This window comes from Rhamphochromis sp. 'chilingali' (assembly GCF_963969265.1).
Source record: "Rhamphochromis sp. 'chilingali' genome assembly, chromosome: 16".
In the NCBI taxonomy this organism is placed as follows: Eukaryota; Metazoa; Chordata; class Actinopteri; order Cichliformes; family Cichlidae; genus Rhamphochromis; species Rhamphochromis sp. 'chilingali'.
In genome coordinates this window covers 21,383,005-21,410,180 of record NC_137943.1, presented here as the reverse complement: position 1 = coordinate 21,410,180, position 27,176 = coordinate 21,383,005, and the positions used below count along the sequence as shown (strand labels likewise).

The window sequence follows — 27,176 nt, the reverse complement described above, 5'->3', positions numbered from 1 at the left end:
TACATTTAAGCTGTTGACATTAATTACACTCCTATATGGTTTAAAGAAGAATAATTATTATTTTATTTTATTTAATAATAATTTATAATAATTTGAAGTATTCACCCAGCAAAATAGTTGTGAAAAGCGTAAAATGTACTACCTTGCAGCTTGTGTGTTGTAATTGCTGTCTGAACTATAGGCAGGAATTACTGTTCTCTGTAAATGTCAAGCATTCAGGGAAAGTTTGTGTATTTTGGTCAGCAATTATTTTCCTTCACGTATAAGCTTTGCTGAGTTTTACAGTTCAGAGGTTCTTCATCTGCTTTGAAAGGGTAAAAAATTTCTATGCTCACTTCTAAACTCTGTTTAAAATAAGTACAATTTCTAATGTCAAAGGTATTAGTGTTCCAACAGTCAACATACACATATGAGCTGGGTCTTTCAGTAATAAATATGACTTTTTTTATTTTGGCCAAACCTTTAGAAAAAGAAAATCACTTCTGGATTCTTGAATAAGGATTTCTAACCAGGAATTTAAACTTTTTATTTAAAAAAAAAAAAAAAAAAAAATGTTATTATTGTTAAAGGTTAAACCTTTCAGTTATCTATTGAAGCAAACTATGGTGAAGTGCTTTCATTTCTGTAAGTCAGCTGGTAAGGTCGTGATTTAAAAGAGACAATAATTGAGCCATGTAAAGAGGCACTGCAGTCGTTTGAATCACATTTGTCTAATAGACAGATGGAGTCTTCACCACACACAGAGGTTAATTAGATATGGAGTTCTGCAGGGTTCCTTGGTAGGACCAGTTCTGTTTACACGACATGCTTCCATTACGTTTTTGTTATTAGAAGGTATAGCATGCATTTTCATTGCTATGTAGATGATACCCAGGTCTATCTGTCAGTGAAGCCAGAAGACAAACACCAGTTACTTAAACTGGAATATTTTGAAAACATAAACATAAAGACCTGTTTCTAAATTTAGATAAAACTGAGGTAATTGTAGTCTACCCTAAAAATCTTAGAAATATGGTATCTAACCAGATGCTTAGTCTTACACAGTGTTACTGGACGGCATTTCCCCTGGCCTCTAATAACAATGTGAAGAATCTTAGAGTAATATTTTACCAGTATATGTCCTTCAAAGCATAATGCATATTAAATTAGGGCTGATTTCTTCTGTTTGTCCAGTATCTCTAAAATGAGAAGCATCCTGACTCAGAGTGATGCTGAAAAACTAGCTCATGCATTCTAGGATGGACTTTTGTAATTTATTCTTGTCAGGTTGCCTTAAAAGCTCCCTGAAAATTCTTCAGTTGATCCAGTGAGAGTAGTGACAGGGAGAGAGAAGGTATTAGCTATATTGTCTTCGCTTCATTGGGTCCCTGTAAAATCCAGAATCAAGTTTAAAAGACTTATTCTCACATACAAGGACTTGAATAATCAGGCCCCATCTTATTTTAAACACCTCACATACTCTATTATCCCAGTAGAGCACTGCAGGTTTACTTTTGGTTCCTAGAGTATTTAAAAGTAGAATGGGAGGGAGAGCCTTCAGCTTTCAGGGCCCTCTTCTGCGGAACAAGGTCCCAGTTTGAATTCTGGAGACAGGCACCCTCTCGACTTTTACGATTAGACTTAAAACTTTTCTTTTTGACAAAGCATATAGTTAGGGCTGGATTAGGTGACCCTGAATCCTCCCTTAGTTACACTGCAATAGACTTAGGGTGCTGGGGGTATTCCCATGATACACTGAGTGTTTCTTCTTTACTCACCTTTTTTCCACTCACTATGTTTTTATACACCTCTCTGCATTTAATCAGTAGTTATGATTCATTTCTTTCTCTGTACCACAGCACGTTTTTGTCTTGTCTTCATTCCCCTCACCCACAGTTGGTCATGGCAGACAGCTGCCCTTACCTGTCTGGTTCTGCTGGAGGTTTCTTACTCATAAAATTGAGTTTTTCCTTCCCACTGTCGCCAAGTGTTTCTCATCGGGGGTCATGTGGTTGTTGGTGTTTTCTCTCTATTATTGTAGGGTCTTTACCTTAGAATCCAAAGTGCATTGAGGCTACTGTTGTTGTAATTTGGTTTTATATTAATAAAACTTTCTTTTACTTCTGTTTTTCTCAGTCTATAGACATGGTAGTGTATTCACAGTATTTATTAGGTTATTACGACATGTTTAGTAAGACTCTTGACATCTAAAACATTGTGCGTCAACTGCTTTCAGTAGTTGTGTTTTGATTGTGGTACCTGTACTGATTTTACTAAATCTTGCCTCTATGCAATAATACTTAAAATGACTAAACACTGAAACTAATGAAAATTAAAATAAAAAAAACAAACCCTAAAACACACAAACTAATTAGAAAACACAAAACTATAATGACTCTCATTCAAACCATCAATTCTTCCTCGGAAGTGATGATGCTAACCATCACACGAATCACTACTGCATATATCGGAGACAGACATGTTTTATTATGAAAATCATACCTTTGTTGTCCACCTATTCTAACACTGGAGTTTGTTCATCTTTACCAGTGGTGAGACCATAACCCAGTACAGCAGCTCAGGTCAGTCCATTTCCTAAAATCAGGAAATGGATACAAACAAGGTATTTCCACACTTGAAACTCAGAGAAAATAAGCACCTACCTTCTTTAACATTTAATTCTAACGTGGAAAATTTGAACCAGAACATTTTCTGCACTTTTCTATTGTAACTCTGAAAGAAAGCGGAGAGTCCCACACAAAAGGCTACATGTTGAGTAGGCTTCCTTATCCTGCATGTGCCATCGTCAGTGATTTAATAATAGCTTTAATAATGTGATTTTTTTAATCTTCTCAAAATCAAGGCCTAAAAGCTTGGAACATTGAGTCTTCTTGATTGCTTTTGTCACTGTTCATTTCAGACATGCTAAATGTATCTTGTGCAAAACTGAATCCCAGTTTCTTAAATAAATTATCTTTTAATGCTGCATATAAATGTGCCTTTGCATGCTGTCGCTGTAATGGAGAGACGGGTTATGTTTGTGTGAGAGCGTGATAACAGGACACGTTCATTATGCACTTGTTTTATTTACAACACACAGCATGTTCTTTATCCATGAAATGGATGGATTAAAAACAGAACTGCCTGAAGGAAACAGTATACAGTCTGGCTTATATATATATATATATACATATTATGCCAAATGTTTACTTCTTATACACTGTGCCTTGGAGTATATATGGCATGTACTGCATCTGGCTATCACATCTAGACTGCAGTGACTGCAGAATGCTCCTCGTCTCTTGCCTCTCTGGTGTAATAACTGCTGTCTAATCAGCCTCATCCACTTCCTTTAATGACACTCTAAATTAGCCCTAATGCTTAGCAGCATGTGTCAAGGCAGACCTTAAAAAAAGCACTCAGGAGTCTGGGGACAACCAAGGACATGTTGACGCGCTGTGACCTTCTGCTTTTCACATATCTAAAAAAAAGTCCAGCGGTTCGTTCACTTGATGCATGACAAAGTTCACTGAAGAGTTTTTAACCTTTAAACATTTGGTCTCCCTCTCAAAGACGGAAAACCATATGCCACATGAAATGGTTTGTTGCTTAGGCAGTAACAGAAGGACAAGGATTACTTAGTAGCTGTGAGACTAGAAAAAATATTGCATTTCACTCCCATTTTATTGACAATTTCTTGCCCTCAGTACAATGCAATGCGAGAGTTGAGGTTCTGAGCACACAGGAATAAATACGGCAATAAATACAGTACTGACCTGCCTCACTTCACACGCTCTGGCGCCACCAGATCCTCACCACAAACACACAAACTGATAAGACATCATACACGACACTGAGCCAAAGGCTTTTGCTTCAACCTGATCATGGATCGACAGGGACTGATGTGCACAGCGATTTAGCACTGCTTCGGGAAAGCAAAGCTGCTCCTGTCTTTACATTTTCTTTCATTACTGTTGACTGTTGCATGAAAACTAGAACAGCAAGGACAGAGAAGGAAGCTAGCCATTTTTACATGGATCATATAGCATGACTGTCAATGCTTTGAGCAGAAAAAATCCAAGTCTGACCAACCACTTCATCTAAATACCGAGGGAAAGACTGGTACGAGGATGACCCACGGGCAACGGCTATGAAAGAATGACATCTTAGTTTAAACACGGCATGCATTGCCCTTATTTAAGATTTAATTTGTATCTGTTACAAATTATGTATAATAAAGGTTTTAACCCATCAATCACAGCTCCATACATGTACCTTTCAGTAGATCATTCAAAGATAAGAACATTTTAAATCTAAAATTCCCTATCTGATATGTTATAAAATGGCATTGCCTCAATATCAGCGGAGGGTTATGTAAGATATCCTGTACAGTTGGTGCCGAGGACCATTTCAAGTAAAAGAGTAGCAAAAAGAACTGAAATCACATCATGAATGGAGATGGATCATCTGGCATACTCTGAGAAATGCTACGCCGCACAACCCCGTCGTTACATATATGGCAGACCGACATATTAATTAGGATCCAGGCTGTATTGCATTTATAACACATTATATGGTGACAGAAAAGCTTTTGCTCAGTTTGGCTCCATCTCACCTCGGAGAGAGCCTGTCTTTTTATGTTGTTTTGTTTTCCTAAATTCATAAGATTTATATATGTACTATGCATATATTAAATGACACATATTATACTGTATATGAGAAATATTTTAGATTAAATTTAGCTGTTTTTGTTTTTCAAATAATCCTGTTAATTCCATTTTTTATTAGTTCTATAAACTGGGATTAGTAAATTGTTAATGTAACATAGTGTTTGTATAGTGGTTAGTCAAGAGTTAGATTGCATAAAACAGCCTGAGTTTTAAAAACACAGACAAACCTGGTTAAGAGTTTTTTCAAATATCAAAATAAGTTAGTGTCTTTATTTCTGCTTTTTAATTCCTCTGCATGTTTAGACATATTTTCTTGATTACAGCAGTGCTGTGCATCAAAACCTTGTTGCACAAAGTAGTGAGACGATGGAGCAATCTGGGCAACAGCACTGGCCACTGATACGTGTTGTGCTTGTGGTAAGTAGAGATTGTTTGCTTCTATTAAGAAATATGTTGTCTTCAAAAAAACAGGTGGATCAAGTTATTTTGTTCGATATGAAATATTATGTAAACTTACAAACCTTGTACCAAAAAAACATGGATTTGTAAAGCTTTTTAAAATATATGGATTAACGCTGTTTGGAGTACTGTTGTCCAAACCGGGCAGGTAAAAAGGATGCAGGTTGTTGGTTGTTCAATATAATAGTTCAATAATAGTACAGTACATCTATAATGTGGGTATCCACCCCTCTTTTCCCTCAAACATACACTGTAAAAAAAATAGTAGAAATGCAGTACAATGTACGGTTTTAAAATGAATTAATTTTCCATATTTATATTTTACTCATGGTTTGTTTTTTTAATGACCTTTCGATTTTACCACTTACCGTTCATGGAAACTTCTGTAAAACCAAAAACAACAACAACAAGAAAAACAGGTAATGCACAATGTAAATTACTCGCACATTTGTGCCTTTTTGTTTGTTTGTTTGTTTTTTACAGTGTACAACAAACGCCCTCCTCTCTCATACCCTCAGGTGATGGAGTAAATGAAAGCTGATAGCCTACTTTCCACCAGGCACAGCTTAGCACACTTCAAGAACAATAAACCTCCTCAAATACTGCTTTAACGTCTGGGCAGTAAGGAATTCACTCAGCATCTTCAACTCTCTGGACCAGAGAAAAGGAGAAAGAGAGCAAAGGGAACTTTAAGCAATGTGTGGTTAAGGCAGTCTCATGAATATTGCAGAGAGGTTTTTTTGGCCCCTGTTTTGGAGATAGACTCCACAACAGTCTTGAATTCCTACCTCTAACGGCTGCGTCTTATCCCAACAGATTAGCGAGCAGACGGGTGGATATGAATAGACATGGCAAAAGAAAATCAGAGTATGGTCCACGAAGTTTGATCCACGCAGGGGAAAAAAAAAATCCCATCAAAAACAACACATCAAGCAGTAATCCTCTTTGGAAGAAAAAGGTCATATTTGGTTCGTGTGTGAATCCGCAGCACAATGAATAATCTTTTACAGGGGACCCTAAATTAAGGAAAGCACAGCTCAGGGCAATTTAATTAAGAAATGAAAGCAAAGTAGAAGCCTATATCTAATTTGTCCACTGAAGTTAGTGCTTGGGGCTTTTTAAGTGGCGTGCAGAGATGGGGATAGACAAAGGTCCCACTTACACAAGCTTAACTCTGTCTCACTTAATTGAGTTCATTCCAAGATACAGAAAAAGTCAAAGCTGATACATACATATTAGTTAGACATAGGTGTGGCTCCAGCACCGTCCTCGTTTGAGTTCTGCTGATCGTTTCACTTCTTTGCAGTTTGCATGTCACGAGTTCGAGCAGTTCTGAAATCTGCCTACATGGCAAACCTCATCTGCTGTACCCTTTACAGCGCTCCCAATTACTGTACTTAGGGCTTGGAGCAATAACTAGACCTTTATCAGAGCTTTACAACCCTTTCTATACAGTGCAGCGACAATCCCTCAGACCCACTCCTGCATGGAGCGTTTGCAGTACAGTATGTGGCGCTGCGTGCTCTTCCTCCTGAACTGGAAAACAGTGTAGAGGAGGACCATCATGCACAGCGCCAGAACGCAAGGGATAGCAATGGCCACCGCTTTCTCCGTACCTCCAGCGCTGTCTAGTTTGATAACAACGTCTGCATCACCGTTGTCATAGTGGCGCTCCTCTACCACCGTGGGGCTCCAGTCCCAATCGGGGTCGGCGGGTAGGCTGTCGCAGCCCATGAAGTCCCTCAGAATGGACCTCGGGTAGTTAGGCTCCACGCGAAGCAGCTGGTTGTTGAATTTCCAGTACTCCTTTCCTTTGTAAAAGTAGGTGAAACCTGGGGATTTAGGGATATAGGCAGTCTTTTAAAGACTTTTTGGGGATATTTTGAATTTGTTAAACAGTGTAGAGACAGCTGGAAAACAAAGTAATGGATTGCAAGATGCACCAAAGGTCTCCAGCTGGAATCAACATGTCTTATTCAGCTGCCCCCGCCGCCCACTCAAAACACATTACTTACTCTAAATGTATTTCACAGCTGGTTGCACTACTTTATAGTACTACATACTAGTCAAAAACAAACTGGATATTGCCACATAAACTTATCAACTTCCTGTTTTTGTGTTTGTTTTTATTACCTTTTACAGGCATCTGGTATCACATTGTTATTTCTTACAGATTTTACAGTCAGTAATGCAAACATACCGTTGGCCTTGTCCACAAAAGCCCCTTGTGGAGAGTCAGGGATGCCCTTCCAGATGGTGATGGGTTTTGGGTAACCCGGGTCCATGGTTCTCATATCCTCGTTGTACCTCCAGTATCTACAACAGGACAGGCAAATATATCAAAAAAGAGTCAATACAGAGGTTCAGGGACACCTGTTAGTTAGTGCAGTAGTCATAATAAGTATTAAAAAATGTTAGCACACTTGTGTTACCATCACTTAGTCACTTAAAATGGAAACAATAGATGTATTTGTCATTTTAACAACCCTGTAGCCTTGAACATCACAGGCATTAATATCATACAAGGAGTTAGGACTACTTTCCTCAAAACACACTTAAATATTTTTTTAAAAAATTGTCGCTAAGTTTTTCTTTTACTCGACAGCTCCCTTAATCGGGACTTCACAAAGGCGTTGGGTGGCAGTGATTTGTAAAGAACTGCTGGCCAGGACCTCAATAATGACATTGACGTTTTAGCTAATTGGAGATATTAATACTGATGGCGACAGATGTTTTGAAACACTCTTCACACATGAGCAGGGATCATGCACATACAAGCAGCCATCAGTGGATCAGTGGATAAGACATAATAATCAGACGCAGCATTAAAAGGAGAAGTTGGGATAACAGTGGGTTGCAAAAGCAGCTGACAGACAGGATTATGCTGAGCTTGACATCATGGCCTGCCTGAATTTATGCTACAGCTCTGTTTATTTGTGTAAGATATAAATTATGCAATATAGAACAAAACCACTTGGGAGACAAAGTCTATGTTTAGCTTGAGATAATCAGGACTCACCAACATGTCTGCAACACTGAAAATAGGTCTACTGCTCAGTAGGTCAACCAGTTCAACACAGAACAGGCCTTCATTTCAAGTTGATCTGCTTAAAAGTCGCACTAAGCCCAGAAAGCAATAACTGTAGTTCAGCATTTACCTTCAGGAAAACAAAGACATCATAGCCTGGGATGACGAGAGCACTGCACTGGATTTCTGCTTACTGTCACAAACTCATATCTATAACTTGCAATCAAATGTCGTTTTTTTCCATGTGACTATTTAACGATCAGCAACAGACTTCAAGTATTTCACATGACTACAGAAAGTGGTAAATCAATCATCCATGCTCTGTGTGTATCTGCCACATAGATCTGTTTCACTAGTAGCTGTGATTGATGTGCTTCTCATACACTCGTGCTCACGCACATAAATCTCGCTGCAAACTGTCATTTCTTTGAATTAGAACAAACACCTCCCTGTCATACACGCGGGGAGAGAGAGAGATAAAATCACGCTCAAGACAAAATATCTTGTTTGTCAAAATGTGGCAACTTGTGGTTTGGGATGATAGTATCATGACAAAGCATTTAGTCAGCTCCCATCACAGCGTCCTATGACCTCTTAGGATATGATTTAACTTGACAGCTTAACATGTGAGTCACTCTGGCATAAACTCAAACTTTAGGACTTGCAACACACTCAGATAAACACCAGATTCTCATATTTGGTGTCTTGGAATGAATCCTTGGATTCAATTCAGTTCAAACTGCAGGTACCCAATTATACTCTGCATGAATCCATGCACAGGATAACATACAGTCCAGATGCAAAGCTTTTAAGATCAAAGAAGGTAGTAATCTCCATCGTTCCCAAATCAAAGAAATCTCAAATCCCCAGCGGTTCCTTGATCTGACCAAACAGATCAAACTCAGTAATCTGCTAACTAAGAACCAAGTGGTTACTTTGAATCAAACCATTCCTCATGAGGGCCACCAGGCATTTGCCAAAAGGTACCTTAACAACTCCAGAGAAGCAACATTTTACAGACTGAAGACTGAAGTATATCACCATGATTCTAGGCTGGAAACCGCCCACTGAGCACCACCTCCACAAACCCATCTGCACAGTCAAACAGCGGTGGCAACCTGATGCTGTCAGGAGGCTTTTCAGCAACAGGGACTGGACACCTTTTCCAAAGTGGTCCAGCTTAGGCAAAAGCTCACGTCTTGAATTCTGGACCCAAAACAGCATTTCTGGAGAGACTAGAAAAATGGGAGCTCACTGACAATCCTGATCGAGCTTAAACTGTTCTGCCAAGATGGATGAGAGATAATGTTTTTAAAAGAGAAGATGTGCCAAGCTTGACGGACACTTGTAGGAGACTTCAGGCCATCAATGCTGCAAAAGGTGTCCAAACCAAGCATAGCCAAAAACCTTCCCCTTATATCGCAGTGGAGGAAGAGGAAAGCACAAAAGATGCTTTCTTTTGTCTTTAGGATCTGCTGCGTAACATAAAGGTTAAAACATTTAAATTGAATTCAACTTTATTTGTATAGTTGTGAATCACAACAACAGTCTTTATATTGTAAGGTAAAGACAATAATAGAAAAAGAAAACTCTAACAAACAGACGACCCCCTATGAGCAGGGACTTGGCAACAGCGGGAAGGAAAAACTCCCTTTAACAGGAATAAAACTCCAGCAGAACCAGGCTCAGGGAGGGACAGCCATCTGCTGTGAACGGCTTGGGGTGAGGGAAGGGAGACAGGACAAAAGGCACACTGTGGATGTGATGTAATCAATATATGAGTGTATAATAGATATATAATCTAATAATCATATGCTATCTATAATAGAATATGTTAAAAAACATTCTATCCTTCAAATGTCCCCATGGTGCATGGTGTTTTTACTCTGAGCAGTTTCAGTTCTGTCCAAATCTTTACACGACTAATAATCTACACAGACCTGTCTCCTTTGAAGAAGTAGGTTTTGGCGACATCCTCCCACCAGACAGCTGTCTCAATACTCTGTGTGGGCATGCTACTCCCGAACAGCGAGATGTCCTGAGGGTACGAAGGCTGGAGAGTTGTGTCCTTGAAGACCCAGAAACGGTTTCCTAAAATACACGGGCAAAGTTAGATTGCACTGGGACAAAGCAAATAACTAAATATGAGTTCAAAAAAAGCACCACGGGCTTTCAGCTCATTCAACTCTTTTGTGTTGTTGCTTTTCTTTCTTTTCATTGAGGCTTTTTTCCCCTGCTCATGTAATTTCAAGAGTCAGAAGATGTCACCTTGTTTTAAGAATATGTGTTCAGCAGGAAAATCTATGCAGTGTTATCTACAGTACAATACAATAAACAGCAAGCTGATGCTCTGAAGACAACTCTACTGAGACTTGTTGTGTTGAGCTTTATTGAAGCTATTGTTGCATTTAATTCAGTTTGATCATAAATGCCTCAGGCAGAGCAAAGAAGGGCTGCTGTGCAGTAAGTAGCTCGACGCTCACATGCACAAACCCACCAATACACACACACACAGTTAAGTCCCTATGAGTGAATAAATAAAGCATGAGGCACTCTGATCCCACAGAGTGACAGATGTCATGTTAATCTGCCTGGTGGACGGACGGCTCCACTGGACCTGCACTCGTTCTCCTACCAGACAGAAAGCAAAACAACCTCACTGTCGCCTGTTACAGTAAAAAAAAAGAAAGATATGTACTGTAAAGCTTGCCCTGCTCCCCAGATTTTCACATTCCTTTGTATTTTGTGCCTTAATGCTTTGTTTCAGTTCCTGTTTGCTCCCATTAGTATTCTGCTTATGCTTTATTTTCTGCAATCTCTCGTTCTGTCCTTTGTGTCCTTCTGTGTCAAGCTTAAGTCTTGTTGCGGTTTCTTGAGTAACTTCCTGTTTTATTTTGATAGTCTGTTGTCACTCATGTAGTGCTATTAGTTTTACCATGTTAACCCTCAGTGTGGTCCTAGTATAAATAGCTGTGTGTTTTAATTTGTGCTCTGTTGTGTTGCCTGTCACCTGCATGTCTGTTTCTCTATGCGTTTAGTTGTGGTTTGGACTCACTGGCCTTCATCTTGGATTAATCTTTGGACTAATAAACGTTTTCTCTGCGCTTTGAATATCAGGTCTTTACACACACATATACATACCAACACAACATGCCCTTTCCAGTGTTCTTGAAGTGATGGTATGCAATAAAATATTATTTTAATTAACCAGAATATGGAATTTCTGCAGAAATTGTGGTGGGATTGCTTATCCTGCCTAATTTGGTCTGTGGCTCGCTGCTAATAAAAAATTGGATGTAAACAGCTTGGCTACAAACACAGAAGGAAAATAGATGTTAACATTTAAAAGCCTAAAAACTTGAAAAAAATAGTTGGGTTGTATTTTTAAAATGTGGAAAGAGGTAGGCTGTTAGAGACTATTAGCATATTTGGACTTTTGTGCATGTGTGTGTGAGAAAGAGGCAAACAGGAGCAGCTTTACTAGTGTCTCTGAATTTCTCATTCTGTATGGGAGCACACCCATGGATTAACTCTCACCCAGGTGTGCTCTGGGATGCCTAAGAACTCATAAATGACTAAAAAATACTGGCGTGTTTGTTTATCCCATGTTATATTCCCATAGTCAAAATCGCAGACATTATTAGATACACATATGTAGCCGGTGTGTACCCAGGATACTTAATAAAAGCACATTTTGTCCATTTTTTTATTGGTAGGAACATTTCTTTAGTTTAACTTTTAGTGGCAAACTGTTCGCTACATATATTGTAGTTAAGGATAAAGAAGATTTGTTGTATAAATTTGTGTTTTTTACACTAAAATGTTTTTTTTAGTAAAGCCTGGCAAATATGAATGCATTTCCTTGCCCCAAAAGCATATGTAATTTTAAACGTAGCATTGTTTTTACATTTATTGTCATATTGGAGCAATAGCTTCAATTTTGGCATGTGTGGATCAACCAATCAATCACACCTCTGGTGCCTCCAATAAACAGGAAATGGCACACGCGCACAAAAGCTGTCACTTCGTCTAATTTGCTTTCCTCTAAATAGGCTCAGTTCACGCTAAACTGTGGTAATTCTGGTAATTCTGGCCCTTTTGATTGCAAAGTATAATATGATTAGGTCCGCCACTGAAGCTATAATAAACAGCCATCGGTAGCGATGAGTGCAAAGGCTGATTCTGATTTTCTTACATTTTCTTAATTCTTCTTTTTATTGAAATTAATGACCTAATCATCTCAGAGAATATTTGATGTCTCGTTCTAAAATGGTAAAATTGCGAGAAATTTATTAGAGGTTGTTTGTGCAGTATCACACATTGCCCCCCTGCTCTTTATGGCTTAGTTTTTTCTTTACCTACCTTGACTAAAATACACCGTCATATTTACATTCATGTTTAGAAACCTACATTATTCTTTGGTCCTGCAGTCATTAGACTGTTTGGTGCCCTAATGCCATGAACAGATCATTTAGGACCAGTTAACGTAAAGGGGGTGTTAACTACCAGTAGCTGAACTACAGTCACACCCACACACACACACAAAAAATAAAGAGCGGTTGCTGTTATTACCTTTGAAAAAAACAAATTTCCCTTCGCTGTTTTCATACACGGCATCAATTTTGGGAGGTAAGCCATTCCAGAAGTAGCTTATCTGCATGGGGTAGCCAGGAACTACTGAATTGTCTCGTACCCTCCAGAACCACTGGTCCTGTAAAAACGGACAAGGTCAAATCATCACTGCTCTTTATCGCCACCGATGAAATCCCAGAATGCTCTGATGTGATGACCGATTTTACCTTGAACACAAAGAGCTCATTTCGGAGAATGGCCAGAGTGTTGAAGCCTCCATCACAGATGTTAGGTTTGGAGTTTGGGCTGGAGGGTTTGGCACTCAGTGGAGGCCGATGGGGTCTGGCATGGCGATCGTGTTTACGTGGGTCGGAAGGAGGGTGAAAGCGAGGAGGTGGGACTGTGGGTGGAGGCCGGGTGGGCTGTGGGGCTCTATCCGGTGGACCTAAAAAACCCAAAATAGAACGTATTTTATCTGCATTCCTTTATATTCGTCTTTTTCAAAACTTTCATCAAGATTTAAGTCGGTGTCCAGTGAGTTTACAGCTTTTTGGCCATTGCGCCTTTTATTTTGGCACGGAAACTGTATCCTTTTTTTGGCTGAGCATTAGTGGACTCACGTTGTTTTGAAAGCATAGATTGGCTGCCCTCTTTAACAGCTGACAAATGCTGCTTACTGGCATCGAACCCAATATGACTGACGCAGCAGCATTTGAATAAGCAAGTGACTAAGCTTCAGCGCTTGTCTATTTATGTTGTTTTGCTATACAGCTTCAGTGAAGTGTTGGAACAAAACAAGACGTAAGAGTCTTGATTACGTGCTCTTTCAGACTTTCAGCTCGTGCTCTGAAGAGAAATTCACTTGGGAAAGTTACCGTAGATTTTCTGGATGCCCTGTAGGTCATCGTGAGGTAGTTTGAAGTCCTCAGTGTCCATGTACTGATAGAAAGGAGCCATGATAGCAGTGGGGTCATTGGAATGCTCCAGACCGAGGGCGTGGCCCAGCTCATGAACCGCAACCAAGAATAGGTCGTTACCTGGAGAGAGGAAGAGGATGGCATGAGTTAGAATCCAAAAGTTCAAAAACATAAAAAATAAAGAGAGATTACACATTATGATAAAACAGAACAGGCAAATATTAACAGTATTAACACTCATGATGGTATGATGACCCTGATTCTTGACCTTTTCAATTAAAATCTGTTTGCTCTTGAGTCCAGGTGAACCTGTAAACACAGGTCTCCATCCACAGCTATCACCAGTGCAAAAGCTTAACAAGTGAAAAGTACAGAGACACCCTGCAAACTAGATTCACAAAAAAGAAAAAAATACTGTGTGAAAAAAAGTTTTTATGATTACCTAGCATCAATATGTAACCTGCTCTGTGCAGACAAATCCAATAATTGTTTAACCATTTATCGAGCCCAAAATGCCAAACAAGTACTACTCACAGGATTTTAAATGTGAAAATTTGATTCTTTTTATTGTTTTGTTATTTAAAATCCTGCTTCTTTTGGATTACTGTTGATTAAAAATCACAAAGTATTTTCAAGGCTTTGCATTCTCCAGGTGCAGCTTTCACAGTTTTTCTTTTCTTTTCTTTCTTTCTTTTTTTTTTTTTTTACAGACTAACCATTCAGTGCATAATAGTTAATTTATCAGCAGCGAAAATCATAATTACTCACTGCCATCTGCTCCAGTTGTACCTCCACTGAGCTAATGTGGTGCAAAAAGTTACAAGGAAAGCGAACTGGAGGTAAAATATGAAACAGGTGCACTTTTTCTCTTTTAGTACTTAAAGGAAGATAAGCCACATGAGAGCATCAGCGAGCGGGGAGGGACACACTCAGATTGCTGCCCAGGGCATCGGGCAAGAAGCGCTCATTTATTGCACCTGAACCCATATGAATATTGGCGCAAACAAACATTGTGAGTCTACGTCCCATTGCATGCAAGCGCGCGCGCACACACGCACACAAATGAAAAAATAAAAATGTCACAGTTGGTACATATGGCCAGCGTTCAGCTCATAGTGTCAACCTGATTTAGAGAGAAGTACACCATTTAAGTACAGCTTGTGACTGAAGCTGTCCCCAGGAGATTGTTGCCCTTTACAACATGATATCCCCCTCTGCCAGGAGCGCTGCACAGACCAGCGACTGACCGTCAGCCAGCAGCTAAAAGGTTACCCACCCCCACCACCATTTATCTAACACTACCAGCCTCTTCCACCTAACCCAAATTGTCCCATAAGGACTCCCAGGAGACAAGCCCGAGCTACCATTAGCGCACATGTCAACATGCAACATTTACAATTACACCGCTGTGAAAGCCCATTAAAGGCTGCAAAGCTTTCCAGACACATAAGCTGAGACGGGTGCTTTTCAAAATCAGCCCCAGCACTCCAAATGGATAACCATGGGATGCTGCACAAGGGTGAACGTGAATTCAACTCAGGAGCCTGAGACAGTTACCATTAGGGCATGAGAAGAAAGGGGAGAGAGGGAGAGGAGCTGATGGGTGGCAAACAGGTTACCAGAACAAACACAAAGTGAACTGTAACCCCTCCCCTGCCTCCCCTCAACCCCAATAAACCGGATGGGATGGGAGAATGCAAGCACTTAGCATATGGATATTAGCAAAGTAGCCTAATATCATTAATATTAAATTATATAATGGTACAAATACCAGTGGGCTACATCAAATTCAATAAAACTGAATAAGCCAGCAACCACTATCTTAAAATAGTAGGGCCTTCTATCCTCTCGTGTGAAGAGCTTATTACACCACAAAAAAACATCAAAATCCTGACAGATGGAGTGATGCGTCTTTACAGAGCACGGGCGGATCAAAGACATCTCTGCATTCTTAGTTTTTTGGTTAAGCATCCCTCACACTCATGCCCTGTGATACCATCTCTGTCATATTGCCTTCCTGCCGAGCCATCTTTATTTAGATGGTTTTCCTTCAGTCAGTCCTCATTTACCTCTTTTTTTTTATTTCTCTGTGCTTTCCTCACATCTTCCATGCAGTTTTTGTTTATATACCTTCCTGCCAACATTCAGCATTTAAAACCCTTCTTTTTTTAATTATCTTAAAATCCCCCCTGCCCACCTCCCTCCCCATCCTTGCTGTAGCTTCTCCTTTCTTGTGCTTTGCTTGCTCCATTGTTGCCGGTCTTAGTCACCTTGTCTCATCCCTCACGCCAGCTTTCCCTTTCACTCACCATCATGGTTGGGGTTCCCAAGCGTCCAAGGCTCATCGGAGTCAAAGTGTGTATCTCCTCCTATGCCTGGGCCCGGAAAATAGGCGTGGGCGAGGAATCCTCCCTCCCCATCGAAGGGTGAGCTGTCACCGTGAAAACCAGAAGCGAAGATGATAGTGATGTCTACGTCACGCCTGCCAGTCTCCAGGGCGCTGTACGGAACGGCCTCGAAGCGTAGGGGAGTCACACCCTGCCACACGTCAAACGCCCGCCGGATGGCATCGTGAGTCTCACGGGCGCCCACCTTCGGGGTAACATTTTTTATGCTGCGGGAAACCGAACAAGCATACCAAGTGAAAAGATTGCTGAAGAGGTGGTCGAGGAACTCGCTCTAAAAATACTCTGCAAAGTCCGAGTTTAGATAAAGACACAAATCGCATATAATTCCAAACTTCAGGGAGGAAAATAAAACACATCCTGCTTCATTGTCCTGTTAATTTGTCTGATCACCCTCCCCCCCCACACACACACTTTTCAGAATGAGAAGAAGATCCTTAAAAAAAGTTGCACTTGACAACTATTTCAAGCCCGGCAGCTTTTTACTGAACTTTTAACACAGCAGTCGTTATCAGTGTCTGGCAGGCAGAGAGGAATGGGAAATCTTCTCCTCGCTCCCCGTTCATTTTCACGAATAAAGTGCAGTCAGCAGCGGCAGCACTGGCTCAGCACTGATTGACATTCCATTAGGAGAGGTGGCTCATCAATTCAAATTCAGGCAAGAAGGGAGGATTTGAATAAATTGACAGTGTTATCGTCTATTACTGCAGAAACCTGTCAATTTGCAGTTGTGCCAAAGACCCGTTTATCGGTTCTTCTCAGAACCTATTAAAAGCGTGGGCTTAATCGGGCCTGATAAGATGAGTGTTTAAATATTTCTGCTGAGATTATGGATAATTTACACTGTGAATTTTCAAACAATTTAATATCGGGGAGCGAAAAGCCCCCATTTCATAAAACAAAACGGCTCGTTTTGTTTTATGAAAATGATCGAGCAAAACAAAAAACAGGAGAAAAAAAAGCAAAACAAAACAGCCTGATCTTGTTTTGTTTTTTTGTTTTTTTGTTTTCGCCACCAAGTTATTTATAACTGTGGAGCAAACATACTCGCAGCACACATGGGTACATTTATGTGTTAATTTATGTGTTTCTGGATGTGTGATTATCACTGTATTTTTGTGCGCGAGCCCCCCACACACACGTGACGTACTTGCTCGGTCTCTATGACAACACGGAGCATGTGATCCCAGGTGGTTAAAGAGGAGGAGATGAGAGACAGAGGAGAGCTGAGGAAATTAACACTAGCAGATCTGAATCCGTAACCTCCCTATGACAACATGCCTCAGCCGTCTGTCACCTGTAGGTTATGTGTGTTCGCTGCCACTTCTGTCCCGTCAGAGCGTATCTCCGCCTCCGTGACCTTGACATGCTTCTGAATTTGTCCGGAACACCGCAGCGTGGCTTTTGCATCCAGCTTAAAAAGTGAGAAGAGAAGAGAAGAGAAGAGAAGAGAAGAGAAGAGAAGAGAAGAGAAGAGAAGAGAAGAGAAGAGAAGAGAAGAGAAGAGAAGAGAAGAGAAGAGAAGAGAAGGTGACTTAAGTTTGCTGACTAAAAAACTTTGGATCTCAGTTTTGCGTCACAAGACAACAGGAATCATTGAAGTGAACTCAGCAGTTCTCTTCCTGACAGGTGCCAGAGAATCACAGAACCAAAATAAGGAATGCAGAACAGCGCTAAACTACTCCAAACTACAGCCCTTCATGTTTCTCATTCATACCCACGTCACAACTACAAAACAAACACAATACATAGGCAAAACTTTAATTCTCACCTCAGGGTGATATCACTGCATCATCATGCAAAATGAGAAGAGGGAGAAGCGTTAAAACCTTCAACTGAGGTTGTGTGAGGCGAGGTGACGCGAGGTGAAACAAACATCTCTGTCTCTTTACTAATTCTTTGCAATACTGATAGTCCGTCCTTCTGCATTTTAAATGAACGAGTGGAGCATAATGCATTAACATGACATTAATGGCCTAGTGGAAGTGCATGTGCTGCTCAGCTGTTTGTGTTTGCGCAAGTACGTCCACCACACATGTATACACTCACTCCTTGGTTTTCTCATCCAGTGTCCCTGTGACATTGAGCCCGTAGACACGCTGCATGGCAGCAAGAGCTGAGTGCATGGTTTGGGCCGATCGCAGGACAGACATGCCTGGTTCTGTGCGGGGAAGGTAGCCATACCTCTGTAGCCATCCCTGCAAGGGGTGAAGAAGGAGAAAGATTTGAGCCATCATATTTTGTTTTGGTTTAAGACCAAAGCTCAGATCTGAGAGAGGAAAACAGGAAAGATTACATTACAGTGTTGCACATTTTGCAAGTTTGGGAATATTACAAAAGGCATATGATTCACCACACAACACACATATCCACCAAACTCTTGTAATGTATACAATACATTAAAAGTGGGAGTATAATAATAATATGAAAGTGCATCATTCATTGTGCATCTCACAAGAGACAGTGACTAACCTTTGGCTACAGTACTACTGAATATTAAATAAAATAACAGAATGAGCTGCAGCAGTGTTTTATTTAACATCACAGTATGCCTGAGAGTATCAAAAGCTAATTTTGAGAAAAACACACATATACAATAATTTATAGTCAGTTATTTAGTTAAATTGTCTATCAAGCACATTTTTTAGGGTTTAAAGGGTTGCTTGTGTGGACAGCACTGCTAAAACAAAAGCAGCTGAATCCCTGCTGCTGACCTTAGTCAGTGTTCGTGTCTTGCGGCTCTCGGTCAGTGTTCATGAGCAGGACTGTGGCCCTGCCTCCTCCTGCCCTAAAAAGCCAGAGTGTGATTTGATGCAAACAAGTGAGGTGAAGCTGAGAATCATTCAGGGGCACCGGCAGGTTCAGTCCTGAAAGTGAGCTTGGCACCCACACTATCCACAGCTGTCCACACACCAACCAGGTGCCTCCCTATCACCACACAGCCAATGAGATATGTTCCAGCTAGCTAATCTGACTAACTGTCTCCTCTGCCCATCCCTCCCTCTCCCTTCTGCCTCTGTCCCTTACTCAGCTTTGCTAAACGCCTTTTTTTATCCCTCTTATTTTTCCCGGTTTCTCCCGTGGTGTGTTTCCTGTATGAGTTGTGTTTGTTCAAAGGCACAGATTTCAGAGAGATATCAGGCAAGATTTCATTGAGCCATTAAATTGAATAATGGTGTGTGTGTGTTACTGTCAGCTTCAGCATTTAATTTCTTCCGAGTGGTGGGAGGGGAGCCTGTGGTGAGGATGGAAATGACATCAATTAATAAGGTAGAAAAAAGAAGCAAATCCTATTATGCAACTTGTGTCATTAGATGTTTTATCTCCTCCAACACTGTGATGCTGCCAGAGCACATCTCACTTCATGATGACCTGTCAAAAAAGTAGCTTCTCTAGCAATACAACAGACGCGCTGAGGCATTTTTGGGTTCATTGTACTTTAAATAGACGGATCTCAGTGCATTCATATGTGCACATTTTGGATCAGTGGGCTGGATCACCTCACTTCATGAACCGCAATGTAATAACCTGAAATGAGCATCCTTCTGTTTCATTGCACCCAACAAATGAGGGGTATTTTTTTCCAGTGCGTGAGCTGTCCTGACAGGCTTGGAATGTCTCCATGTTATGCTTTATCGCATGTGCCCACGGATAGCGTGGGTAACTCAACATACATGTTCTGTTCTGTTTTTGTTTTGTTTGTTTTTTTGTTTTTTCCACGCTGAGGCAGACGATGTGGAGGAGAGAGCACGGTCATTTATGATTCTCAGAGTCGGGGGGAGGTGGTGGTGGTAGGGGGTAGGAGGCCATTTATCTTACCTCAACGCTGAACTGATGATCCCCCTCTCCGGACACGGCACACGAAATCCAAAGCAAAAGATGCAAGCAGAATGCTGCCGCGTAAAAACAATCCGATGGTTTTCTTTTACTGGAGGATACTAAGGTCATAATGACCCGTTTTTCCCAAGTGTTTATTAGAAGAAGCCGCCCGTCTGCTTTGTGTCAAATGAAAACCATCGGGCGAGCTGTCAAGACAGATTCAGATGAAAAAAACGGACCCCGCGTTTTTCTTTCTTTCTTCTTAAATATAATCCCGATGGTGTGATGTTCCGATGTCAAGCAGAGATAACTCGGCGTGTCAGACCCGCTGCCCTCGCCATTCTTATTTACATCGGGGGCTACATCTATCCAGCAGCATCAATGGCCATGTACAGTATCCAGCCTGCGCAAGATAGGCTCCCTCCCGACTCGACGCCTGCGCTTTGATTTCTCACACAGCGCAGCGCTGCTTGGCAGCATCATAAGAGCTGCCCTACAGAGTGCATACGAGATAAAAACGCAATTTCTCAGCACTGCCTGCACATCTGACGTTTACATTGCAAAGGCGACGGCTCTGTGCAGTTTGAAGCGCACACGTAGCCGTATGTTTTGATCTTAAATGCCGAAAAACAAAGGCCGCAAAGCCAGATTTTAAACTGTGTGGCTTGCATTTTCGCTCTGATAAAGCAGGTAACTGCCTTTATGCGCTAGACAAACTGCTAAATAGTCCCGTGCCACGAATAACCATCAAATACAGTGTATCAGGACAGATGCTGATCAATTGCATGATCGTTTATCTTTAAATGTTGGTCCTGCACTTATCCCACTATGTGCCCTCAATCTTGAGGACCCAGAATAGAAGACCTGATCGACATTTTTAGCTCAAACGGCACCAAAAACCTGCCTGAAGCATAACGAGCCACCAGATGGCAGCATTTCGTTGAAGAAAGAGCCACTAGCTGCTTTTTTTTTTTTTTTGCCAGGACACTGAAGACAGGACAAACTGAGACAGGAATCCACCCCATATAAACTAATGAGGCGAGAAATTAATCCGACATTCATTTGATATGGCACACAGAAAGGCCCTAGGCCTGTGGGAAGGAGTGCAGTAGGAGCTCATGACAAAAATCAAATCAGACTTTAGAGTTTTTTAAAAATATTATTTTATTATTACCATCATTATTAATGTTTGCACACAGTTTGCACCCAGGAGGGAGGCAGGTGTGATTTATTTGCCAGCAGACATGAAAAATAATTCAGGGACTGAATAAAAAGATCGTATGGAGACATCAGGGAAAGCTGAGTGGCCTAGTTAACGTTTAAGCCTCCCAGCGTGTCCTATCCTGCGCTCTTCTGTCTGACCTATGGACAATTTCAAAAGGAATTCTTGTTTTTCAAAGTGTCTGAATCTGATGTTCAAGTGGAAAGAATGAGGCTACCTGCAGAGAAATGTGAGCTGATTAAATCTACGCTGCATTTCTGATCTGTCACTTGCACAATACAAGGTTGGATTAAATATCACCTGCAATGTGCATTGCTGCAGCCAGTCAATCACTCACGAATGACTCAAAGTTTCCTGTAGTCACGCACACTGAATGACAGATTTGAAGAAATATGATGGCATGGGCACGGAAGCGATCAGTGTCACCAGATTTAGGAAAGTAACCCTCTACCCAGCTGTGATGCTGAGAAATGAAAGCCTATTAAGGAGCACACACATAAGTGAAAATGTCATCTTAGATTCTAACCATTTATTATGACTATTATGCATATTTAGATGTTTATAAGAGTAAATGGTAAATGGCTTGTATTTGTATAGCGCTTTACTAGTCCCTAAGGACCCCAAAGCGCTTTACACAACCAGTCATCCACCCATTCACACACTGGTGATGGCAAGCTACATTGTAGCCACAGCCATCCTGGGGCGCACTGGCGAGGCTGCCGGACACTGGCGCCACCGGGCCCTCTGACCACCACCAGTAGGCAACGGGTAAAGCGTCTTGCCCAAGGACACAACGACCGAGACTGTCTAAGCCGGGGCTCGAACCGGCAACCTTCCGATTACAAGGCGAACTTGTAATTGGAAGGCTCAACTCTTGAGCCACTCTTGAGCCATGAGTAAGACTAAATATACTCAAAACATCAAAAATGAACATATTCTTAGTGAATCTGATCTTTTAATCATAAAAGACTCCATGTCAGACTGTCAGACTCCTGAACTCTGTCTCCTGACATCTGACCCACATTTAACTCATGGACTGAACACACACACACACACACACACACACACACACACACACACACCCACCTATAACTGAACACACACACAATGGACAAAAACAAACATGGACTGAACCACCACTCACAACCACTTGCACTTTATATACCCACTATAGAAATTAGCCACATATCACTAATCTAAACTGCACTACTGTAAATGCTGTATAGACAATCATTCTGTACAAAACAATAATTATAGTTCTACAACTTTTTACAACTGTTTATAACTTATATAGTTAATATTTCATATTTCTGTATAGTTTTCATATTTGTATCCTGTTCATAGCCTGTACATACTTATAGTTATAGCATATTCATAACAAACCTTCATACCGTGTACATTGTAACATACCTATAATAGACCCTTTTTTGTAATATATCTATATTATTGCTAAAGCACTTTCTGGATGGATGCAAACTGCATTTCGTTGCCTTGTACTTGTGACATGTGCAATAACAATAAAGTTGAATTTTATTCTATTGTATTCTAACATATGTGTATTACTTTGTTGGTGTATGCGTTTACTACACACACTTATATATTTTGTAAAGTGCTACTACCAGTATGGCTTCTTCATCTTAGCTGCACACATCACAATACTAGAGCTACACAGCTAAATTACCTGTGAAGCCTGAGCACACACAACCTTCAGGAGATTATTGCCATTACTCATAACTGTGAACAAGCTGTTCCATGTTTTGAAACAGGATGTGACTGGTTGAGAAGTTGAGAAAGGGACGGTCATTGGTTTAAAACCGTTCATTCATTTACTTTGAGGTGTTTACTGTGTAACGCACTGAGATGTCATGGAGACCACATGCTCCGACAAGTTGAACGTGGCTCAGGGCCAAAGACCAGGGGCCTCATCAGGAGAGGTAAACCATAATGCAATAAGACGAGCATGCACGAGCACACGCGCGTGTGTTTGTTTGTGCGTGTGCACGTGAACTCGGTATTACAAAACAAACAATTCCTAAAATCAAATATTTGCCTTTTACTATTTTATTTACTAAGTTTAGCTTAAGGAGACTCGCCTTGAGGGGGGCCAGATGGTGCGATACAAGGTAATCTCACTGGCTTCTCTAATTAAACCTAATTAATTGGTGGCTGACAGTTTGCTGTGAATGCCTGGGGCTTTTCAACCATACCACTGCAGACAGGATTTATCATGCTATTATTAAAGCTTTTAGGGATTCACTCACATCTAATCTCAGCCTTGCAGTATCTCACATGTCATGAATATGGCAGCCATGACAGTCCAAACTAGAGCAGTGAGATTCACAGGAAGGAGTCAAAGAGTTAATGCTATACACTCAAAGCAGATTAATCTGCATTATGAAGATGCTGAAACAAAATTTGATGGTTCCGCTCATCATTTTCCAGGAGAAGCACCTAATGTACAATAATGCTTTCTACAAAAAGGTAATCGTGAGTTCTCAAATAAATGATCTACTTATTGTTGTGCCTTATATCTAATTTAGGGGGGGGGAAAGGTGTCTCACATTTAAATGCAAAACAGTAGAGCTTTCCCAGGGTTTTATTCCAGCTTAATTAAAATGCATCCTTTTGTGAGGACAATGTAAAAACACAGTATCATTTCTGACAGCCCATTGTAAATTACTTTTTCCCCACTCAAACAATAGGCCAAAACATAGTTTGTTTTGTGTTAATCTATCACACGAGCAAAAGAAAGCATTAAACTTCCCGTCTGAGAAGCTGGAACCAGCTAAAGTTTGTAGAAGATCAAAAACTGCTGCTATGCTACTAAACTGCTTCATTTGTGTTGGTTATCTGCATCCTCCTTCTTTGGATCATAACTAGTGTAACGTTGGGTTGTGTTGTGTGGTTGAGAAGAGGCGGCAAAACGCCTAGCTGGCTAGGCGGAAGAATACACACCCACGCTGGTATCAGTAATCCACGGTGGTTCTTTAATACGCACTCTTCAGCAACCGTATAAAAGCCCGGCTGAACGGCTGTGGCTCAACAACAAAATGCCCAGCGTTCATACAACCCAAGCGCTGCAAACAAAACAAAAAAAAGGGTCTGGAAAAGAAAACATAAGTCCCTCTCTCGTTAAGCACGAGCGTGAAGGCACGTGTCCCCACAATCACAGAGAGAGAGAGCAGTGGCACAAACTGATGACACCATCAACCCTCGACTTGGGTGTCTTAAAGGGACACCACACCATAGTGGCTGTTACATATTCCCCCCGGGTTAAACAAAGGCTGCCCTCAGCCGGACCCAGGTGACCCTCCTCCCGCTACCCCCTTTCACCACACATAGCTACTTTAGGTAGTAAGCAGGTCGTGGAGGAATTGTTACACACCTGTACAGCATTGGTACAGTCCAGACTTAACCAGCCTCCATACATGGTCAGCAGGATAAGAAGTTAAAACCAAAACAGGGAAATGTACAGTGCAATATTGACAAACTGGCATACATGACAGTGTCCCACATGGTGAATGTCCATTTAAATAAATGTTAAAGAAAGAAAATAAACTTAGCATAGCCGGGACAATTACAGAATGAAATTCCCTTTTTCTTTCATTGCGTTTCTTCTACTTCACAAACTTGCAACAGACAGCATAATATGTGAAAACAGTACCAGAAAGTACTGTAGAAAACCCAAACAACAGTCATGTTACAACAGTAACCAACACGAAATACATAAGAAAAAAAATGCAAATTCAGGAACTATGGCAAAGCTGCATCGAACCCACGCCCGGGAAACGCAGGTCCACGCACCACCAATGGAGCCACGACGAAGAGGCCAAACAGAGAACGGCGCCACAGTCCACAAACCATGCTGGAGCAGCTCCAGTCGTTGCCATGGAAATGCACCACCGCGACCCTTTGATCCTCCCGACGTCCTCGTCCAGGCCAGCCTGGTCCGTTCCCGCGAAACATGGCGGACAGCCACTTTGCCGCGTCGTACCTTTTTATGTACCAATCATCAGATGCTCGAAGATACTGCATACTGAGGTCCAAGAGAAGATGTTCGGGCGCCATTTTGTAACGTTGGGTTGTGTTGTGTTGTGTGGTTGAGAAGAGGCGGCAAAACGCCTAGCTGGCTAGGCGGAAGAATACACACCCACGCTGGTATCAGTAATCCACGGTGGTTCTTTAATACGCACTCTTCAGCAACCGTATAAAAGCCCGGCTGAACGGCTGTGGCTCAACAACAAAATGCCCAGCGTTCATACAACCCAAGCGCTGCAAACAAAACAAAAAAAAGGGTCTGGAAAAGAAAACATAAGTCCCTCTCTCGTTAAGCACGAGCGTGAAGGCACGTGTCCCCACAATCACAGAGAGAGAGAGCAGCGGCACAAACTGATGACACCATCAACCCTCGACTTGGGTGTCTTAAAGGGACACCACACCATAGTGGCTGTTACACTAGGGATGCTATGGCTCCGAGTGACAGCTGATCCTGTATGATCCCGTATTTTTTAATCCTCTTTTTTGCTTCTTCAGCGCAGTCTCAACCCTGCCATGTACAAGAAACAGCACAGCGACATAACAACAGCAGCAGCGGCAGTGGGGATTGTTATTTTGTTGCACTTGTTTTAAAACTATATATATTTTGGGATGTTGCCAGCCCACCTGGGCTTTGTCATGCTTATCAGATATAAGACCTTAGGGATAAAGGGGTAATCTCCATCAAAAACATGGTCACATACTGTACCAGTTCTGCCTCGTTGAACCACTTAATAAGAGTCCTTGTATAAACATTAGTCAAAGAAATGTTTTTAGAGGTTGAGGATTATTTATACTGCTCAACTTTTACTGCACTTCAAAGACCTCAAGCTGCGAATATGAGCTTGATTAATTAACTCGTACTGCTAATCTATAATCTTACTTGAGGAACAAATACCGCAACACGCAGCGCTTATTTAGCATGAGAGATGGAAAATGTGAGACTATTACAAGGTAGCACATGCAATTATTTTACCAGCCGTAGCTGTCATCTCTCATCCTCTGAACACGTCCGCCTCTCTCTTTCTTTATCTTACTCTGTTTTGATTTCCTGGTTCTGGCCATTATTCTTGTTTGTTCAGTGTTTCTGCTTTGTCAGCTCTCCAAGACACACAGAGCCTCAGAGCAGAATGTGGATGGCGACTGCAACGCCTTTCTTTCAGACTGTGAAACATTTCATAATTGAAATATTGGCCACTGGTGTAGAAATTGGTCTCTGGAAAGAAGCCGAGGTGATTTCTCTCCCCCTTTTTTTCCTCTCTGCCTCAACTGTGGCTGAGTGTGAGACAAACCTTATGATGCATGCTCAATCATCCAGGTAAGTAAATCTCCAAAAGTTGATTCTGTTCATCTGGACGTAGCGTTTTGTGGGAGAAACGTTTTGTCACTTCTTCAGTCTCAGCTGACTGCCAGTTTCCCCAATCATATAAACAGTACATTTGCATAATGACTGAAACCAGCCCACTGAAGAACAATTGGCTGGGAGGTCAGTTCCTTAATCTTAATTATGCAAATTCTCATGACCATTGATCAACAACCACTGACCAAAACCCACTGATCAATGGCCATGAGTACCATTCACAGACAGTTGGGGAATGGCTGCAATCTCAGCATTGTAAGATGGCGAAAGATGTACCCTTAGGCCCCCTCCTCGATTCAGAGATGGTCTTTACCTTTTCACGTAAATTGCCTCCTTGACTCCGCACTCAAACCAGCGTTCCTCTGAATCTTTTAGTGAAATTTATTTCACTGAAAGTACAACAGGAATATTTTACCTCCCTGGTAAAATCGCTCGCTTTATGAACTTTGTACCAATTTATATCTTCATTGTGTTTCCTTAGTTTACAATATTGGTCTTATTGGTATCTTATCTTATTCGTATATATGTATGATTTCTATACATTGTACATCAGATGACCACTTTGGTTGTAAGATTCTGAATATTATGTATTAAAAGCTAGATATTTTAAATGAGAATAAGAAAGAAAATTATTTCTTTGTGCCCCTCTTTCCCTGTTAATGTCCTGCCTGCCCCCCTGTCAAAATTTTGCTAGATCCTCCTCTGCACAG

General features: G+C 41.2%; 1 protein-coding gene across 2 annotated transcripts; it reads right to left on the bottom strand.

Annotated features, from left to right (window-relative positions):
• Positions 1–3,197: 3,197 nt before the first annotated feature.
• mmp16b (matrix metallopeptidase 16b (membrane-inserted)) lies at positions 3,198–20,272 on the bottom strand. 2 transcript variants are annotated; one of them, XM_080861943.1, is made up of 11 exons: positions 19,850–20,272; positions 18,080–18,228; positions 17,802–17,816; positions 17,328–17,444; positions 15,935–16,239; positions 13,584–13,745; positions 12,936–13,153; positions 12,709–12,847; positions 10,077–10,227; positions 7,309–7,424; positions 3,198–6,940 (listed from the first exon to the last, which is right to left on the bottom strand). In XM_080861943.1, exons 1-11 carry the CDS (start codon positions 19,976–19,978, stop codon positions 6,579–6,581), a joined length of 1,863 nt encoding a protein of 620 aa, XP_080718069.1. In that variant the 5' UTR covers positions 19,979–20,272; the 3' UTR covers positions 3,198–6,578. The 2 variants fall into 2 exon arrangements, with proteins under 2 accessions (XP_080718069.1, XP_080718070.1); XM_080861944.1 differs by lacking the exon at positions 17,802–17,816.
• Between the last annotated feature and the right edge of the window lie 6,904 nt (positions 20,273–27,176).